A 21,497-nucleotide genomic window follows, 5' to 3' on the forward strand; every position below is an offset into this window, starting at 1 on the left:
GTTCAGTGAAGACTAGGGAAACACAATAAGCAAATTACCCGAAGGCTGAGATGGTTGAGATGAAAGCTAACGTAGTGTGAATGAAAACTCTGACCAGCAGAGCAGTAGATCACATGGCAAACAAAGCCTGTTCTCTGAGGAGCGGGCAGCGTGAGCGCCACACTCTTCCCTTCCGCGAGGCGGGGCCACTGTGGCCCCCGCGTCCACCTGCCCCCTTAGAACTGAGATGGCTACATGAACAGCCCCTGATGGCCTGGGTCCCCGTCCCGTTCCCTGGCCTGGGCTGCCCTTTCCCGAGGCTGACCAACCACAAGAGGTTCCCGGTGGGAGGAGCTGTGCAGTGAGTGAGGGAGACCACGGGGCCCCAGGAGCACAGACGGAACCGCTGAACTAGTTGAAAGTCTAGTCGAGGTGCTTTACGCATCAGCTGCCTTAGACGGCTTCTAGAAAGGAGCGAGCGCTAATTCTGAAGTACTTAAGTGACATTTAGAATAATTTATAGTCCAACTGAAATTATCACTTTTAGCCAATGCATTGGTGCATAGAATTTTCTAGGGCTACTTCTGGAAGCCAAAATAGAATAGCATTTTCACGTGCATTAAATACTTTGCCAGCACTGCCTTTTGCCAGCATCCTAAACCTGGAGTGTTACAGAGCAGGAAATTGTCTCTGTGGTTTTAATCAGAGCTATGCGTTTCCTACAGCTTTTTCACTTAGCACAAAACAAAGAAACATGTCCTTGTGACCGAACTGCTTGCTTACTGTTCCCTGCAAATAATTGTATGATTCCACCCAGTGTGCAGTTTGTGAAAGTGAACTGCCATTACTTTGTCTGAAAAGGAGTTCAAGAATACGAACAAGCAGTGTTTTCCTGTACATGTCACCTTCTCTACATTCTCATGAATCAAAACGACCATACTGGGTTGATTCCTGGGTAAAACACATTTCAAACTAACCTGATAGTTTCACAGAAACACCAGAAAATGGTGAGCACCCCAGGCGACTGGGCGCGCAATGGAGCAGGACGTAGACTGTCAGGACAGAGCCAAAGAAGCCACTGGGAGCCGCACATGCTGGGTTCAGTTACCGCCCCTCTGAATACGGGTGTGGAGACAGCTGCCACCATGGCCAGACCCCAGCTTCAGTGCACATTAAGGCCTTGGAAAGGAGCAAGTGATAATGGAAAATTAACGCTAGTCCTTTGACTTGACTTGTTTGTATTTGCCCTTAAATTATGCATCCGATGTCTGTGAGCTCAGCCCACCAATTCTTTTCTAAATCCCGCCCGGGGAGTGTGCAGGCCAATGCCTGCAGTGACCAGAGGGGCAGGGCCTCACTGACCCAAACAGCTAGTACAGAAGAATATAGAGCGTTAAGTTCCTTTGAGACAAAACTCATTCTGTCAGGAATAAGCCATAGTGCAGAGTGTTGAGGCAGAGGTGGAGACAGGTGCAGGAGGACTCTGGCGCATCCTGAGGCCGGGCATGGAGGAGGTGGGTGGCCAGGGGCCTCCAGGGGGCCTTCCGACTGGGAAGGTCATCAGCTGCACAGTCGGGTAGAACCAGGTCTCCAGGCTGCCTCCACCTGTACCTACCCCAACCTTTCTCATCCCCGTGCTTGAAAGGGGCCCTGGAGAGCCCCGGGGCCACAACTAGCTTTTCAGACTTGGAAATACTGTGCCACAGGCCCCAGACCTGCCCATCCGCATTCAGGACAGGGGCAGTGATGCCGAGCGCACCTCAGCCTCACCAGAGTGCGTGGGGAACTGCTCCTTTCTCTGTTCTCTCTGCTACAGATAAAACACGGCTTCAGGAGAACAAGCAGCCAGAGACTCTTAGCATTCATTCCCAGTGCCCTGTCACTGGCCACTGTGTGGGGTTCAGTGGAACTGGCCTCCGTTCCTCAGTGGTGGCCCTGGGTCCCTGGTGAGGATGCCCAGTGGGGTCACACTGGGGTCACAGGACACGGCACAGGTGGAAGGCTTGACCTGAGCAGAAACCCAGATGGAGATAGTTGGGGAAGTCCTATCATTCTTCTGCTGCTTCCCCATAGGTTTATCTGGTTCTAAAGTCCAGACAGAATTTCACGAGAAATCAAACAGAAAAGGATGCTAGGAAATTGTGGTTAGAACAGCCAAGCTTCGTTATAGAGTAGTACTTGGGACTGTTTGTACACATGTGCACACACACATGGACACTCCTCCCAGGGGATGCGGTCACACTCCGCTCTGGGAGGAGTTCAGGAGGCCTTGTTCCTGTGGGGCCCAGTGTAGTTGGCAACCTCTGCCGCCCACAGTGCCACCCAGCCAGTGGACTCGTGATCTGTTCCGTATTCACGCAGGGGCACCCAGCGTGCTGTATCTGGCCCTGCTGTGGGAGGGTCCACAGCACCCAGGCACCTGCCACTCCTCCTTCCCTCACCACTGTGCACATCACCTGTGATGACGGGATGATGGAAGCAGCTCCAGCAGGCTTTGACTTAAACTGTGCCTTATGATCATGGAGGACCTCGGGAAGGGGCAGGAAGGGAGGTGCTAAGATGGTGATCCTTGCCTCCCAGCCATGCCCACCACCCTGCAAAAAACATGACAAATGTTGACCCACGTCTCAGAGGAGGGGTGGGGAGAAAACTATGCAGTGGCTGCCATCTCAGCAGGAGAAAGAGGATAACCCTCCCTGCTGGCAGAATTGGCAGTGGCCGCCGTTCTCTGCCCCACTTGAAGAATGATGCCTGGGTGAACCCCAAACAGGAGCCACTGCAGGTAACTCAGAGACAGTCCACAAGGGAGTGGCTCGCTTTAGCCATGCAGACGTCACAAACTCGGCTGTTACAGAGATAGCAGAATTCGGGTGTAACTTGGGCCCTGAGATGGTCAGAGAGCAGAGTCAGGATGGATGTCCGTGGGGCAGGGTCAGCAAACAAAGCGAACCGCCTCAGCAGTTTCTACCAGAACCACATACAGAGGGAGAAGCCTAGTTAGCTTCATGGGCAAGTTGCTTCAAGCGCCAGCCCCCTCCCTGTGGGCACATCTGTGAGGTAGCCTTCAAGGCTGTGCTCTCATGGGGTCCCTGAGGGGTGAAGGCTGGACAGTGAGTGAAGATTGAATCCTTCAGTAAGTGAGTGAGTGAGAGCAGAAGACGTTCAGATTGATTTGTGCTGTGGAGAAGACAACAGGGTTGTGGCCGGGAGGACAGGCTGCTGTGGCTGGCAGTATCCGGGGGAAGGGGGGGAGCCAAAAAGGTGACGTTTGTTCTGCATCGGACCACTGAAAGATGTCTCTTCCAGGCCACTCTACCCCACAATTGTGCACTTGGAATCTCTGCTAAATTCCAAAGGCCGCACTGTTCCCAGCTTGCAGTATATGTTTTGGAGTCTGTTAGGGAATTTTTAAAAGAAAACCAAACTTAGCTACCAGCAGTAGCCATAAAACTAAGAACATTCTAACCCATGAAGTTCTCATTATGAGCTGTTACCTTCCAGTTGAACCTACACAAGAGAAAAGTGATTATAAATGGAGGACTTTTCTAGGTGTTTTCTTCTAGTTTTACAACCTGTTAGATACTTTATATTAGATATATAAAAGAATCTTTTATCTTGTGTATGACTGGCTTTAGTGGAGCTAAAGACTACCTGAGGGCCATTTTCCCAAATAGGTTCCCCATTTCCAGGCACCCGAAGCAGTAGCCCCCCAGCACTGACCGTGTGTGCCAGGGCCCCGCTCCTTGGCGCCGGAGCGGCCCTCAGATGCGCCTCCCCACCCTCTGACCCACAGTCCATGCAGCACTCAGGCCATTTGCTTAACTTCAGTTGAGCCAAACACTACCACCTAAAAGGAAAAAGTGACGTTACGATTTTAACCTTTTTCTTAAAAATTTCAGGCTAAATGCCTGTATAAATTACAGCATTTCTCAGGAACCAGCCAAGATCTCTCAGAAAAGACAACCTTTAGGATCCCGTTGTCCCATGTACTTCTACACTCCCGTTAAGCCCTGGGAATCCCTGACAAGTACAGAAGCTTCAGTGGCAGCAGGTATCCACCGACTGTGCTGTTGAGACAGGAGAAAGCTTGTTCACTTAAGAAATATTTCTGTGCAGCTGCTCTTTCAGACAAAATCTTGCACCATTCTTTTGAGGCCTTGGCTTTACACAAAGGCCCATGAGTTCCATGCTGTCTTGACCCCTTGCTTTTCCAGCAGACTTAACTTCGGTCCTTCCTGCTTGTAGCCACCTTAGAAGCCAGTGTAGCAGAAACGAAGGGGCAAGATCGCCCCTTCTCCACCAAGGGCCTCAGAGTGGGGGAGAATGTCTCCTCCACCCACCCACTCAGGCATGTGAAACAAGCCCAAAGCTGACTGGCCCAACACCCCCCAGCCTGTGTGGCCTCCAGGGCCCGCACTGCACCCAGAATCTCCCTCCTGGGCTACGTTGCCTCCTACACACTCAGCCCTCACCACAGTCCTCACGGAAGGCCTTTGGGTTAGCATCAGCCCTCTGTCACACCAAGTGCTAAACAGCTAAGGAGCAGGAGTGGGACTTTGCTCATGAGGGCTCAGGGTGAGGCTGTGGCGTCATCTCTGGGCCTTTCTCGGCTTGGAAGACCCAGATTGAGACAGCCAAAACTCAGAAGAAACCCATTCCTCCCTGGACAGAGGCCCTCACGCAAATTGGAGGTCACCTGGCCTTTCTGTTCCATGTTAGCTTGTTTCTCTCCATGTCTATCCCAGTATAACAAGGAAATGTCACCAGATCATGTTTGAGTTTTGAAACCCATTGATTTGTCGCTTCAAACTTACTGTTTTGTCACTTGTCTTGTGTCACCTTCAACATGCTGGGCACTGTCTAATTAAACAAATGGCCTGGTGGTTCTGCTTGTTCACAACTGGGTCACAGATTTCTGTTATGCTACGAGTCTGTGGGAACCCAGATTCTTTTCTGCTAGCAGATTTCTCTGAGTACATTGCAGTTCTGTTCTTCCCAGTAGAGTCATGGTGGCTTCAACCGTTCAGTGTCCCCAAAAGGGGAACCACCAGCCGAGCCGCAGCTCAGAGGGGACCATGGTTCACGACTGTGGTTCCTCGAGGTGGCTGTCTGCCCATCCCCTCCCTGACTGTTAGCCAAAATAGAAAGGCCACGAGCCCAAATCTCCAGCCAGTTCACCTTTTCATTTGGCAGTGTTGTACTCTGATCATGTGCTGTTAGGTTTTATGTCCAGAAAATATAGTTCTGCTTCTCTTTGCATGAAGGAGTCATCATGGTGCCATAGGCTTTAAGCATTTAAACAAGAGAAATAAGGGGAAAATGCAAACACCACATCTGACCTGCCTAATGTAGACTTTATTAGATTGAAGTACCTAACCTAATATGATGTATTATTTTGTAGCATCTCAGACTTTGTAAATAAATACCATTATTTTTATATGGAAATTTTATAGAAGAGCTATTTCTGTATACTTAATTATTCCTGGGTTTTCTGAAATTGCTTCCAATAGGTAATGGACAAGTCCTAATCTGTGCTTCTGTAAGGATGGTTCAAGGACCACCCACACATGGGGGTGAACTGATGGGAAGGGTTTTAAAATTTTGCCTTCCTAAGGCCCACCCCAGATGCTCACTGAAAAGCTCTGGGGGAGGGGAGGGGAGGGGCAGAGCCTGGGAAGCTGTAATTTTAATAAACTCTTGAGTGGTTTTGGTATCCATTAAAGTGTATCTTTGTCCATCCTAAAAGAGTCAAAGAAGGAAAGAATAAGCTTTTGAAATGAGTTTAAGTTGTGCTTGAGGAAAAAAATGTATCAGACTGTTCTATGATTTGAATGAGATGTACTATAGAGAAAATAAATAATTTAAAATAATGGCAGTCTCATGGTTTTGGGGAAGGGGTGGTTGGTGGGTCTTGTGGTGCATGCCCAGCCCTCGCTGAGTCCCTCCCCCAGACTTGCCTTCATACGGGAGCTGCCTCACCCAGGGTTACACCGCACGCAGCCAGTGAGGGAGTACAGAAGTCCAGCCGCCTTGGCCCAGCTGGGGTATCCGAAGGGCCACCCGCACTTCAGAATGCCTCGTGGAATTGGTTGGTTCCTCCGGCAACTGCGTCATGGCTCAGCTCCCCTCTGCCCCACCCTGCCCACCTCACTACTCAACAGGTCTGTGTCCCCAGAGCATTCCAATGCACGTCCACCACCTGTCCCACCTAGGATGGATGTGTCAGACATAGGTTTTCTGTGTTGGAGACCTACGATGTTACATCTTTATACATGTGTGCATGCTCGGTCGCTTCATTCTTCTCCAACTCTGCGACCCCATGGACTGTAGCCCAGGCTACTTCGTCCATGGGATTCTCCAGGCAAAAATACTGGAGCCTTCCTCTAGGGAAATCTTGCCAACCCAGGAATTGAACTTGCGTCTCTCACGTCTCATCCATTGACGGGCAGGTTCTTTACCACTAGCGCCACCAGGGAAGCCCTTCCATTTTTATAAGGTCACTTTAAAAGATAACTGGGACTTCCCTGGTGGTCTAGTGGTTAAGACTTTACACTTCCAAAGCAGGGGGCACTGATTCCATTCCTGGTAAGGGACTAAGATTACATGTACCACGTGGCCAAAAAAAAAGATAACTGCATAAATAATGTCTTTACAGTCCCAGAAATGACTGACCTGAATATAATTTTTTAGCCAAAATGCTTCCTGATCTTCCCTTTAACCAAACCACTGCATCAGAGACAAGATCTACAGTGATGAGAACAGAGTGCTGCCAGGCCCCAGGAATCACCATGGCTCCCAGCACCTCCTGCTCAAGCAAACTCTGCCTGTCTTGGGAGAGGCAGGGGCCCTTGATAACGCTGTGTTAATGTGTACAATCAGGTGGGTGTGTGGTGGGCATGTGGACAGTCAGAATGAAGGGTTTGGAGCAATTTGGGGATCACAGGTTGGGGCCACATTTCAGGGCCACTAGGAAATGGTTAAGGAAGCACTCACTCGATGTTACTGTCCAGCATGACTTCCCTGGCTGTCCAATGGTTAGGACTCCGCGCTTCCACTGCAGTGGGCATGCTTTCAATCCCTGGTCAAAGAACTAAAACCCCACAAGCCACACAGCATGACCAAAAAGAATGTTAATGTCCAGGAGGAAAGGCATCTTCCCTGCAGACGCTCCTTGAGTTCAGCGGATCAAGTCAGTGATAGTGTGGACTGTCCACTGTTGGAAGCGGGGAACCAGTGCCCACCCCTCATCTCAGGGACTTCCTGGGCTGGTGAGCCCAAACTGGTAGCAGGTCCTCTCCGCTCAGTTCCTAGGGCCATTTGGCAGGCATGCCCAAGGACCCACATGAGTTACGCCGCGTCACTGACTTGATTGCGAAGTGCTCTTGCTCCTGTGGTCATGGTGGGGATGGTGGAGGACTGCTGGGAGTGTCGCTGGCAGCCATCTACACGGCCGATGGCCCCGGTGCTGACCAGGGAGGGTGTCTGCAGAGCCCAAGGCATTGCTGACTTCCATACACAGCTCCTTGCTCTGGGCTCCGCGGAGGTTTCAGGAACAAGGCATCAGAAGACAGCCTCAGAGCCAAGGGTCTTCTCTGGCAGCAGAACTCATCTGACAGTCAACCTGCCTTTTTTGGTTCCTATTTCCAGAAGCTATTTTTTTCCCCCATTCCATCTGATGAACTGCGCCTGCAGTTCACACTCCTTCCATTTCTGTATGTGATTTCTTTGAGCACTGGCTCCTCTTCAGTTCAGTCGCTCAGTTGTGACACCATGGGCTGCAGCATGCCGGACTTCCCTGTTTGTCCATCACCAACTTCTGGAGCTCCACTTACACTGCCTGAAGGCACCTCCAACCTCCCCCACTTTCTCGCCTGGGAAGAGGGCTCAGTGTGTTCTTACTGTGGACAATTGCCAAATGCCTGGGAGCTCCTTGCCAGCTCTGCCTTCTTCCTGAGAGGCCTTTCCAGTTTCTTGCCGAAACCTGCTTTCAGGAAATCTCAGAGTAAAGTGCTCTGTGGTGAAGGCAGGCCTGTGTCAGGGTGGGCGAAGCCAAGCCCATTGAATGCAAAGAACAACTTGTCATAACCACTCACTTTCATGCAAATTACTTTCGCCACTGGGGCACAGCAGCCATCACCAACCCCTTTCTTCTCATTTGCACGTCTCCTGCGTCGCTCAAGGGCCTCGAGTACTGTGATGTCTACTGTACTGTAGTCAGGAGATTTGTTTTCTTGCCCTAGCACTTGGCCATGGCCCCCAAAAGCCAGAATTCAATGAGAAGTCCTGAGAAGTGTGCCAACTCTTTGAGACCCCGTGGACTGCAGCCTGCCAGTCTCCTCTGTCCAAGGGATTTTCCAGGCAAGAATACTGGAGTGGGTTGCCAAATCCTTCTCCAGGGGATCTTTCTAACCCAGGGACCAAACCCAAGTCTCCTGCATGGCAGGCGGATTCTTTACCATCTGAACCACCAGGTAAGCCCCAGTCATGAGAAGAGGATGTACTAAAGCTGAAAATGATGGTCCTAAAGGGCATGATCTCCACAGGAATTCTTTCCAGACTCTGCTAATAAATAAACAGATTTGTGTTTGAACCTCCAATGAACAAAGACATGTACTGGATCTTTAATCTGAATACAAGGTTTTTTACTTTAAAGAGAGCTGTACCTCTTTCCCTGCCACCACGGAGTGGGGAGGCGGAGGCGGAGGCTCAGGTGCATTCAAGCTTCGGCTTCACCCGTAACCCACTGCCATGGCCGAGGAAGGCATTGCTGCTGGAGGTGGAGTGGATGTTAATACTGCCCTGCAAGAGGTGCTGAAGACTGCCCTCATCCACGATGGCCTAGCACGTGGAATTCATGAAGCTGCCGAAGGCTTAGACAAGCGTCAAGCCCATCTCTGTGCCCTTGCATCCAACTGTGATGAGCCTGTGTATGTCAAGTTGGTGGAGGCCCTTGGTGCTGAGCACCAAGTCAACCTGATTAAGGTCGATGACAACAAGAAACTAGGGGAATGGGTAGGCCTCTATAAAATGGACAGAGAGGGAAAACCCTGTAAAGCGGTTGGTTGCAGTTGTGTGGAGGTTAAGGACTATGGCAAAGAGTCTCAGGCCAAGGATGGCATCGAGGAGTACTTCAAATGCAAGAAATGATGAAATAAAAAACTGAGTTCTTGGTTTAAAAAAAAAAAAAAGACTTGGAGAAATTATTTTAAGAACTAAAACCAGGGATTTCCCTGGTGATCCAGTGATTAAGACTATGCTTCCACTGCAGGGGGCCGAGGGTTCAATCCCTGGTCAGGGAACTAAGATCTCAAATGCCATGCACTGAGGCAGAAAAAAAAAGAAACCAAAATGTGAATCCAGTGGACAGTCTTGAAAGTCAGATTAAAGGCATGAAAGAAAAGATATGTCTTCTCTGGGGGTCTTAGTGTCCCCACCCATCTTCCCACCGCCTCAGTCAGGCGGGCTGGGGCAGGGTGTGGACGGCCTGCCTCTCCCAGGACGGGGCTGACTCAGACCTGGCAGCACACAGAGAAGGCAGGCGGCTTCAAGAGCGGCAGGCTCTGGCCTCCTCACCTGGGCTCTTGGATGGAGACCTCTGGAGGAGGAGTCAGCCTTCAAAGACAGTGCTTGTTAAAGGACACCACCTTCTCTGGGGCTTCCAGGGAAGATTCTCAAAAGGGCATTTCTAAAGCATCTTAGTTAAGGATCGGTAGGTATCAGGGCAGCCATTAACCTCCCTATAGGGCCTGTGCCAAGAAACTTGCCTGTACATTGCAGGATAAAGACAGGCCTGGCCAAAGAAATCCAGTGGCTGAGGAGAGAGCACTTGCCCCCATGCCCTCCCCACCCTGAATCCCATTTGAAAAGCTGCTCAGAGCCTGAGGGCCAAAGCACTAGCAAGTTGCAGGGTTGGCTGGGGTTAGGGCAGAGAGGCGGGTGCCTGCTGGGGCAGGCTGGGACCACTCCCAGTCATTATGATAAAGGACAGATGCAGAGCAGATGGGAGAAAAAACTTCAGGGATAAATACCATGGGCAAAACAAGCACAGAAATCAAAGACTGCAACACCCACATAGCAGTAGCCACATGGGCCATGGAGGTGCTGGAGGGCCCAGTCCGTGGTCAGCTGGAGAGCAGGGGTATGATGCCCTGCATGGCGGTGGTATGCTGTGTTTAGATTTTTGTTTGTAAGACTCAACAAATATCAACTGCTGCACTGGGAGTGTCTGATGGAGTTAAAGTCCTGCTGGGGAACTTCCCCTAGTAGTCCAGTTAAGAACATGCCTGCTAATGCCGAGGGCAGGTGTTCAGTCCCTGGTCTGGGAAGATGCCACAGGGCAACTAAGCCCGTGTGCCACAACTACTGCGCCCACGCACCACAGCTCCTGAAGCCCGAGGGTGCTACAGCCCATGCTCCGCAGCTAAAGAAGCTACTGCGGGGAGAGGCCTGAACACCAACTACAGAAAGCCTGCAGGAAGCAACGCAGCCCCAGCGCAAACAAACAGCAGGTGGAAAACAAGAACAAGTCCTGCTGGGTATACAGTAACAGACTGATGAGACAAGCCAGGAACGCAATCAATTTCATTTGATGACCTTGGATGAGTAGCCACTTGAAAAGTTTTAGTTGACATTTCTTTACACTTGTGTGTATCCAAATCCCATAATTCGTATGCATATTCTTATAAACAAATTCTAATATTTCTGTAGGATTTTGTCATGTTGAATACACAGAACACAGTCTGCAGTTGACACTGTTAACTTTGTCAGTAAATTTTTTAGTCAAGTGAGACACAGTCAGAAGGGAGGGTAGAGAATACACTTTGCACACCTTGACCTGTCTTCCTCCTGTGTGTGTGTGTGTCTGAGGGACTTTGGTGGTGGGAACGCTTGCTCACTCATGTGGAATGGTAGGGAGGTAAGTCTCTGAAGCTCACAGGCTTGGCATCACCAGCTGGCACCTGTCCCACTCGGGAACTCTTGAGCTTTGCTGTCAATGTGAACATCTCTGTTTCTCGGAAATTAAAAATTCTCTGAAAGTAATTTACAATCAGGAGTTTGTTTCTTATACATGGACTTTCATCTTTGTAAATTCAGGGCCTGGTACAGCAGTTGGTATGTAATGCTAGGTTAAGTCTTTATTGAACAAATGAACAAACAGGTGAGCTACACTCTCTTTACACTGATCCTTTGCTTAGTCTTGAGTAATCAACCAGCACCGCCACCTTCAGCATGAATGATCCGGCCAAAGCCTGGGTAAACCTGAAAGATCGGTCTCTTACCGCCCTATGTTCTATCAGATTGAGTTGAGAGAGGACAAGATGGAGGAGAGAGTGAGATGTTTGCCTTGCTTCAGAAGTAACTGGGTGGTAGGAGAAAATAAACCGATCCAAGGAGGGAAACACTGCCTCTTAGGAAGATCGGGACGGTGGGCCTCATTGTCTTCCCCCCTTGGGTCCGTGAGAGCAAATCCTTCTAGCAACTTACCCACCAACCAACTGTGCTTTTCCAACCAGCCTAGGCCCCTGCATGCTGTCCCCCTTTCTCTCCTCACAGGGAAAGTTAGTATTTATTTTCTAAGCCCTGTGGGGCACCATGGAAGGGTGAGGGCTATACTTCTTTGGTTAAGTCTCAAGTCAACATGGTCTGTGTTTCAAATACAGAAACAGCTGCTTCATTCCCCACCCGACCCCTAGTCCAGTACCAATTAGTTCGTTCCTTCTGCTGCTGCCATTAACACACTTGTTCTAACTGGCAGCCACTGGACTTTTCATTACTTAAGTGTGGGCAGCTGTTAACAAGAGAACACTTGCCCAGAGAAGTCAGCCAGCATGGGAGGGCATGAACTTCTTATGTTACATAGTCAAAAGTAGATGATGAGAACAATTCCAGCTGCTTTCCATGTAAATTTATCAGTAACACATCCCAGGAGAAGCCTGGGGGAGAGAGATGAGAAACTCTCCCAAGGTAATGAAGAGACCACCTCATTTGCTAAGACAGCATTCCAGCCAGAGAGCTTACTCCATCCCATCTCTGTATCCAGGGAGGGAAAAGCTTTAAATGCTGGAGGAGTCAACACGAGGCTCCTCCCAAGCCCCAAGGTTAAGTTTTCAGTTCAGTTGCTCAGTCGTGTCCAACTCTTTGCAACCCAATGGACTGCAGCATGCCAGGCTTATTCTTGTCTCTCCTTGCTATTCTTTGAAACTCTGCATTCAAATGGGTATTTTTTCCTTTTCTCCTTCACTTTTCACGTCTTTTCTTTTCTCAGCTATTTGTAAGGCCTCCTCAGACAACATTTTGCCTTTTTGCATTTCTTTTTCTTGGGGATGTTCTTGATCACTGCCTCCTGTACAATGTCACCATGAACCTCCATCCATAGTTCTTCAGGGACTCTGTCAGATCTAATCCCTTGAATCTATTTGTCACTTCCACTGTATAATCATAAGGGAAGTTTAGAGTCACTTAAGATGCCTGGTTTAAAAGGTGAATCCAGCCCAGGGATAGTCCATTTAAGAAAAGTCTCCTGGGCCAGGTACACAACCTGTTTTCCTATTCTCTGCACCCATAGATGTGTTCACAGGCCAAGGATGCACCTCTCGTTGGGGCTAAACTCTTAGTCATTGGTACACTGAATTAGTGACTAGTCTTTGATAGGGAAGATGCTTCTCCTCTATCCCAAGGAACCACGATCAGCCCCGAGCAAGTCTCCCTAGCTGAAAAATGGGCTCCAGATGTCCGCAGTGGTCAGAGTGCAGCAATGTGCCTCAGCCAGGGAGACTCTTGGGGGAAGATAGAACTCCTCTGTTCCTGAATAACAAATCTTTTCTAATCATAGCAGCTCTCTTCCTCAGTGCTGCCTACAGAGGCAGTCATTTCCTCTGTGACTCATGGCCACGCGCAGCCCCATGTAAAGACCTAGATCATCAAAGAGACCAAGAAGCTGATCCAGCGCATCAGATCCTTAAGTTAAAGTGAAGCTGAGGGACTTCCCTGGTGGTCCAGAGGTTAAGAATCCACCTTGCAATGCAGGGGACACAGGTTCCATCCCTGGTCAAGGAAATAAGATCCCATGTGTTGCAGAGCAACTAAGCTTGTGTGCCACAACTAAGACCCAAGGCAGCCAAATAAATTTTAAAAAAACTTTTTTTAAAACTGAAACAGAACTGGCACAGATAACAGGGTGCATGAGAGATTCAAGGGCCAGATCTTGATACCCAACATCAAAGAGCCTGAAATGCTGCTGATGGGCAGCAAACCTCACGGTGCTCAAGACTGCTCACGTCTCCTCCAAGAACCGCCAAGCCATCATGGAGACCGCAGCCCAGCTGGCCACCAATGTCCACGCCAGGCTCCGCACCAAAGAAAACGAACAGACAGCTTCTGTGCACACTGTGTGCTTGTTACTAAAACCATGAAATTTGGCCAGAAAAAAGAAAAGAAACCAGTATTAAGTAGCTACGGCATTGGGCACTAATTGCCAGGCATTCTTCTAATACTGTTTTAGTTTACAAACAAAGCTGAGAAACCGAGAAGTTACTGTCCAAGGTCACACAGCTCAAGCGAGGGGCAGAGCCAGGATTGAAGGTGAGCTGCCAAGCTCCAGGTTGTACTCCTAAGGATCAGTGAGAGCCACTCCAGGCCCCTTCAAGGCAGTCTTTTCCATTCTAGTAAGTGTAAGCTTACATTTCACACCAAGAAATCCAGGTCAAATGGGCTGTCTGTCACTTCTTGGCTCAGAGGTGGTTGGGGGTGAGGGTATGGGTGGTCAGTTCTCTGGGTCTTCCTGTGAATGAAAATGTGGTTTTGAGGTCTGTGCAGCAAGTTGGGACAGTGGCAAAGGAAAGAAAGACTAATTCCTACAGCAAAGCCCCTCTCTCCTGCCCCAGCCTCTCCGAGGGAAGGCAGCATCTTTTGGAAGCGGGGTCCCCAGCAGGCAATGTCTGAAGGTGGCATGGCTGTGCCCAAAAGTCTCCTGTTTGCTTCCCCGCCCATCTCTTGACCCTGTGGGTTCTTTTCTCAGGCAAGTTCTCCCCAGATGGTGGCCAGATGGTCCCCAGCAGCTGCTGGACTCCTCAGTACCCCCAGGCCTCCAGCCCAGGTCAGTGCTTCTGACCTGTGTCTTGGGGTTCACACTTCTTGGACCAGCCTGGGACCATGCTATCCCAACACCAACTCGTGGGGCTGCAAAGACCATGCAGATGAGTTTGGCTCAGGCAACTCCTCACCCCTGCAAACTGGCTGGTGTGGCAGCCTCGCCTGGACTACATGGCCTGAGGTGGGCAACACCCAGGAGCTGGGATGTGGCCAGGCAGAGATGGGTCAGTGCAGGCAGAGACCATGGACACCCCCTCTTACCTGGAGCAGCCCTGCTGAAGAATTTCTTATAAGCAAACATTTGCATTCTGGAGCAACACTGTTTTGGGTGCACAGTGGTGGAGGACTGGGTGCTTAACAAAAACAGGCATGCTTTTCAGTATGGGAGGGCAGGTCTGAGCAAAGACCTGGATCTCCAGTGGAACGCCACTAAAACCAAGTCCCCGGTTGGACTTTTCTCATCCTCACTGAACAGCAGCCTCCTCTGTGCCCTCTCAGCGCCTCCCAGGCACTTCAGGGAAACTAGGATGGGAACGTGCCTCGCCCCGGGGCAGGAATGTTAAATTCTGAGCAACATCCCTCAGGAACTGGGGCAAAGTGAGGGCCAGAAGTCAGCACGACAGGCACAGGGGCCTCGGAGGGTGGGATGTCACAGGCAGCCCCAGGTAGGAGGGCAAGAGACTAGAGGCCCACAGAGGGTAGGTTCCTGGCCTGGGGAAGGGTGGCGCGGTGGGCGGTGGTGGTGGTGGGGGGGGTTGTCCAACAATCACTGATGAGAAAAGATACATATTTCACAGACTTGATGCTTCGGTGTCATGAAACAGCACAAATAACCAGGTCTAAACAAGACAGACAGGCACTGACCAGCAAAGAGCCACTGCCCAGACAGCCCTGAGAACAGAGAGGGCAAGTGCGGAGCCGCACGACCCCGAGGCAGGACTGCCGTGGACAGAGGCACGTTCCTGGCAGGGGACAGTCGGGCCAGCAAGAGACTGAGTGCAGCCTCAGGAGCTGCTACTTCAGAAGCCCTGTAACTACAGGATTCACAGAAATGGCGACACATGGAGTAAAGCGGAAAGCGCGCCAGGCAGCATCGAAAAGACAGCTGGGACTTGCATGCTGGTTCAGTGGCTAAAACTCCGAGCTCCCAGTACAGAGTGCTCATGTCCCATCCCTGGTCAGGGAACTAGATCCCACATGCCGCAACTAAAGATCTCACATGGCTCAGTGAAGCCAAATAAATATATGTTTAAAATAAAAAGACTCACCTGCTACCATGTATAAAATAGGTAAACAACTTAAGAACCTACTGTTTAGCACTCAATATTTTCTAATAATCTAATAATCTAATAAGGGAAAAGAGTCTAGAAAGACCCAACTGGGTGTATCTGCAACAGCCCAGAGGACAGGCTGCGCTCCTCTGCCCACCCTAATCAGAAGGCTCTGTGGAAAAGACACCATCCAGACTGCAGAGAAAAACGCACTGCTGTTTGCGTCTGCACTATCAACAGAGTTGACTAGTTGGGGTTCTTCCAGTAAGGCTGTCACAGAGGTCTGGGGCACCCCAAATCTGGCTGATCCTTGGGGTCTGCTGGGAAGTCATTTTACTTGGGGTGCCTCATTAACTTTCTGGGATGGATTCTGGGACACTCTTTAAAAACAGCTGCTTCTCTGAGGAACCCCAATGATAGACTAAGGACCAGAGAGGAGGCTTTCAGGAGCCCTTGCACTACATTTAAATGCTAACATGTGTTTCTTATACTTGCAACAAACATACTTACAAATATCACATTATTCTTTCCCAATTAAGAGAGATTTTGGAATTCTGCACCCGCTATACCTGCTAAATTTCTTGTCCACTGGAGTTAAGGATCTGACAGAGACTTCTACAATCCTTTGTCTCAAAGCATTTATAAAAAGCGAGTATTTGGAAGACTGGGTCTGCAGGTGTGGTTACAGCCATCCTTCTGGGTAGATCCTAACTTAAAGCCGTTTAAAGTCAGTTTCAACGTGTCTCCTCAGAAGAGGCTCCCCAGACCTGGTGAGCGCTGGCTGGGGGCAGAAGGCAGGCATAGCAGGGGGGGCAGCCCACCCCGGCCAGAGGCCACCGCCTCCTGCAAGAGCAGCAATCGCAGCCACCCACACAGAGCCTACCAGCAGCAGTTTCAGCCTTGCTGTAGTTGCTAGGCTGTGAGCTCCACGAGGACGGGGATCTTGTTTTGATCCCCTATGTGTCCCAAGATCCTAGTATACTGCCTGATACACATTTAAAACATTTTTAAAATTTTTAAAACTTTATAAGCTGTGCCTTGCAGCATGTGGGATCTTAGTTCCCCGACCAGGGATCAAACCTCTACCTCAGAAGTGCAGAGTCTTGACCACTGAACTGCCAAGTCCAAATTTCTTCTTTTTTTAATGAATGACTATTTCTTCTAAGTGATAGCAACTTTGCAGAGTGTGTTGATGAGGTGGGTTCCCTTCATCATCAAGCCAGTGGCCTCCAGAAGCTGACCTTCTATTCAGCTGGGAGAAAGGGAGTGCTGGCAAGGACATGGCTAAAGGTCATACTGGCACTATCAGTCTGAAAACCTCAGGAAGGTAGCACCAATAGCTGCCAGCTCTTGTCCTCCTCTAAGGCCTCAGAAAAAAGCAAAGGACATGGAAACATCCCACCCGTACCAAGGTCCTGCCTGCCATGCATGCCACGGACCACAGCCATGAAGCTCAAGACATAAAAGCCAGGGGCTCCTAATATAGGGCTCCTCTCCACTTCAGTCTCTGTGAATACTGTTCCACAGCACTATGACATGTATACTAGGCCCTTCTCCACTCAGTGTCCACTCCCTCCCTCCTTTGCCCTGGCTCTGAACTCCAGGCCGTGCGCTGACCAGGATGCACAAGACCTTGTGGGCAAAGGTGCTCCTTAGAGCAGCAGATGGGAGCATGTCAGGAATGAAGACTCTCAGGCCCCACCCCAGACATGGATGCATCAAAATAGTTTATAATTTTATTTTTTAGGTTGTACTGGGTCTTTGTTGCTACACGGTCTCTCTCTAGTTGTGGCAAGTGGGGGCTTCTCCTGTTACCGAGAATGGGCTCTAGGGTGTGCAGGCTCAGTAGCTGTGGTGCACGGGCTTAGCTGACCCACTGGCATGTGGTATCTTCCTGGACCAGGGATCAAACCCACGTCCCCTGCTTTGGCAGGTGGATTCTTATCCAGTGGACCACCAGGGAAGTCCAGAACATGCATTTTAAACAGGATTCCTTGATGAATCACATGCACCCTAGGCTTGAGGAGTACTGGGTTAGAGCATACAAACTTCACTGAGAAAATGACCATCTTAGCTTTCCATTAGCTATGACAAATGACCACAAATTTAGTGGCTTCAGATAATACTCATTTATTTACCGTCTCCATTTCTGTGGTCAGCAGTCTTGGGGGCTCACAGGGCTGCAGGCACAATGTGGGCTGGGCTGAACTCTCTTCTGGAGGACTGAGAAAACTTGGCTTCCAGAATTCAGTTTCTTCTCCCATTTCCACACAGCCGTCTTCATCAGGAGAGCAACAATATCTTCTCACACTTGGGACCTGACTTCTGCCTCAGTTCAGTTCAGTTCAGTCACTCAGTCGTGTCTGACTCTTTGCAACCCCAACGACTGCAGCACGCCAGGCCTATCTATCACCAACTCCCAGAATTTACTCAAACTCATGTCCATTGAGTCAGTGATGCCATCCAACCATCTCATCCTCTGCCTCAGGCTCCCCTGATTACCTTGAGCCCTCTGGAAAATCCAGGATAATCTCATTTTAAAGTCAACTGATAAGTAAATCCTTAATTTCATTTGTAATGTCCTTACTGCCACATGATGCAACAGGAGCACAGGTCCTGGCGGAGGTCATGGGGGCCCAAATGCCAGTGACCACAGTGGTTTCACCCACAGCAAGGCCAAGCTGGATGAATGGTCTCAGAAGGTGCTCTGAATTTTCAGCCATCCCTGTCAACTCCTCTGCCTGCCACGCCACATTTGGCTCTTCCTCCCTGGCCCTTAGTTGTCACTCCAGTTATCACTGGCCACCCTCCACCCTGTCATATAGTCTCAACACATCAACTCCTTCCCCACCCCAGCAGAGCTCTTATCTGAGGGTGCACATAATTCTGCAGGAAATCCATCCTTTCCACACCATCCCCCAGCTGTTCTTAGCCACCCAGAGGAAGATCATAAGGAACGAGGTTAATGCAAAAAACAAACAAACAAACGTGGTACCCATGCCTGCCCCTTGATGTCACCCACCCTTCTCCTTTGGCTCTGGCATTGAGAGACCTGGGGCTCTGACCTGCAGAACAGAAGGGACCCTTCCCGTGTCAGCACAAGGCTTTTGGGAGCTCAGCACCACAAGTTCACCTGAGCCAGCAGCCCTGCCTCCTGGTTTTCTCAGGGTCTCTTGTAACCAGCAGAGCTGCACTCCCTCCAATCCAAACAGATTCATATCTGAGTGGGTAGTGGGCCTGTCTTCAAGCAAACCCACAACTAATGATAGTCTGTCACTAGCCGCTTGGTCACCAGTCAGATCCAATTCATTCTATCAAGGCTCTTCTGAGTTATCCCAAGACCACACAAATAATCTTAGAAGAGCAGGCTAGGAGACATGCTCTGCTTTGGTTTTCACTCTTAGATATCAGCTCTCACCAGTCTTGACTCCCTAGTGAATTCTGTTTCTAAAAAGTAAGCTCATCCTCAACAGACAAATCCTGCCACTTGTGACAGGGGTCAAAGACTGCTCTATGCTTCTGAACACAAATCCCAAAATCACTCATAAGAAGTTCTGTATGGGAGGAAACTGGTTTGTTCAGGAAGACCCTGATCTCCTTGTGTCACTTCCGGGGTGAAGGAAGCCCTCCTGCGAACAGATGCTCCCTCCCTAGAGCAGCAGTCAACCTCCGGCCAGCCTCAGGGAGGCGCACATGAAGACCCACTGTTCACCCACTGCTCGAAACACAGCTCCTTCAGGGCGGGAGCAAGGGAGCTAGAAAACTCTGATATCAACATAGCAAATTCTGTTCAGCCTTCTTTAAATGCCAACTTGATGACTTTATTAAAGCAAGAATAACCCTTTGAAATTCAAATGCACGTGGACTGACAGTTTCAAATTCACTTGTATACCCCTCCCTCCATACAAATCCACTGCACAGGATCATAGGCACCCAAAAAAGACTTTCAACTCCTTCTTTACCAAGACTTTCTCAGTAATAAACAATCCTTCAACGCAGCAGCAACACAGTAGTTACACTATCCCAAGTTACTGAAAACCCCGTAACTTCAAGAGGAGGGGGAAGTCCTCGGAAACAAACATCTGTCAACAACTACTACACGCTGGTGGGCTTCCCTGGTGGCTCAGTGGTAAAGAATCCACCTGCAATGCAGGAGACGTAGGTTTGACCCCTGGGTGGGGAAGATCCCCTGGAGGAGGAAATGGCAACCCATTGCAGTATTCTTGCTTGGAAAATTCCACGGACAGAGGAGCCTGAGGGGCTACCATCCCTGGGGTTGCAAAGAATCATACACCACTGAGAGACTGAACGCCACCACCACATGCTGGCATGGCCTATTTCCCCATTTAATCCTCACAGTCCTGAAGGGTGGCAACAGCTTCATTTTACAATTAAAATGAGGACCACAGCTCAGAAGAGTAAGGACCGCACCAAAGATCAATGCAAATCAAGATTTAAGTTCAATTCCCCCTACGCCTCCTTCCACAATGAAGGATTGTGGATTCTACATGAATTTCTCTCTTCCATCAGATTCTATACAGAATCTGGGAAGTCCTCCTCACAGGGCTGTACCTTTAGTGATAGGGCAGTCCTGTTGGGTTTCACCAAGAGGACAGACCAACCTTTCTTATCTCACTGCTGCACATGGGGGCAAAGTAACCACTAAGAAAGGAGAACGGGGCTTAAGTTATAGGACTAACTATGCATATGGGGGATAGGGAAAGTATCTGGGACAGAAAACCTGACTAAAATATGATTTTATTTTAAAATTTAGCAGACTAAAACCTGACTAAAATATGATTTTATTTTAAAATTTAGCAGACTAAAACCTGACTAAAATATGATTTTATTTTAAAATTTAGCAGACTAAAACCTGACTAAAAGATACTATGTATGGAGAAACTATGATAGTGTGGGCTTCCCAGGTGGCGCTGTGGTGAAGAACCTGCCTGCCAATGCAGGAGACACAGGAGATGCAGGTTGGATCCCTGGGTTGGGAAGATCCCCTGGAGAAGGAAATGGCAACCCACTCTAGTATTCTTGCCTGGAGAACCCTGTGGACAGAGGAGCCTGGTGGGCTGCCGTCTATGGGGTTGCACAGAGTCAGACATGACTGGAGCGACTTAGCATGCATGCATGCATTGGAGAAGGAAATGGCAACCCACTCCAGTATTCTTGCCTGGAGAATCCCAGGGAGAGAGGAGCCTGGTGGGCTGCCGTCTATGGGGTTGCAGAGTCGGACATAACTGAAGCAAACTAGCAGCAACAGTATTAAAAAAAAAAAAAAAAAAAAAAACCTCCCAAATTTGGACATCTGAAGAAACTTAGAAACTTAACCCATAATTTTCTTTTAGCTAGAAATGTATTAATAACATACCTGTTGAATTTTAAGTACAAGTTAATGTCAACTGACAATTTAATCTTCTCCATCCAGTAATGAAACTAGTGCCAGACTCAGCCGCTGAGGATGCAAAGCTGTCTTTAGTTCTTTGTCCCCTGCTAGTCAAACTGTGGTCTGTGAATAAGCATCATTGAGGTTGCTCAGTGTAGAGTGTCTCCTAGGGAATCAGAATCTGCATGTTAACAAGATACACATGAAGTTCTAAGAAAACGCTGAAATGGAGCAAAAATGCAGACTCAACACATGTCCAGGGCTCCATTCATTCCTAGTCAGCCTCTGTATCCATTCCATACAGACCCAGCCCCTGCCCACACTGACTGTCTTGGGGTACCTGTGAATGACCTAGGCCTCCCCAACTCCCTTGCACGTACCTGCCATCATCTCAGAGCCTGCTCCTTCCCAGTTTAAGTTCTTCAAGAGACCACAGTGCTTCATTTCTTTATCCTCAGTCTGGAAACTACCTGGCCCACAGGCCTGTGAAGAAGCTGTTAAGTTTAACCTCTAATTTCAATATGAAACAGAGCTAGGAAAAGTTGGGTATGTCAACTAAGGTCACAGGCAGTTGGGCTGAGCCATGGCCAACCTCCTGAACCAAGGAGGCACAGATGTGACCATGCCCCTTTATTTCTCTCCAAAATTTCTCTCCCACACAACCCACTTTGGATATCTCAAGTCTTATCACATGTTCTGAGAAGTACTTGCTTTTACCTAAGCTCCTTTATTTAACTTATATGCAGAGTACATCATGAGAAACG

General features: G+C 49.3%; 1 protein-coding gene and 1 long non-coding RNA gene across 2 annotated transcripts; one reads left to right on the forward strand and one right to left on the reverse strand.

Annotated features, from left to right (window-relative positions):
- Positions 1-66: 66 nt before the first annotated feature.
- On the forward strand, positions 67-9,149 carry LOC102388985 (40S ribosomal protein S12). The gene has a single exon (XM_044946413.2). The coding sequence runs from the start codon at positions 8,728-8,730 to the stop codon at positions 9,124-9,126; it is 399 nt and encodes a 132-aa protein (XP_044802348.1). The 5' UTR covers positions 67-8,727; the 3' UTR covers positions 9,127-9,149.
- Positions 9,150-17,451: 8,302 nt separating this feature from the next.
- LOC123466046 lies at positions 17,452-20,372 on the reverse strand. Its single transcript, XR_006641300.1, has 2 exons — positions 20,215-20,372; positions 17,452-20,170 (listed from the first exon to the last, which is right to left on the reverse strand). It is a non-coding gene; the product is annotated as an uncharacterized LOC123466046 (long non-coding RNA).
- Between the last annotated feature and the right edge of the window lie 1,125 nt (positions 20,373-21,497).

The sequence above is a fragment of the Bubalus bubalis genome, chromosome 1 (genome assembly GCF_019923935.1).
Source record: "Bubalus bubalis isolate 160015118507 breed Murrah chromosome 1, NDDB_SH_1, whole genome shotgun sequence".
In the NCBI taxonomy this organism is placed as follows: Eukaryota; Metazoa; Chordata; class Mammalia; order Artiodactyla; family Bovidae; genus Bubalus; species Bubalus bubalis.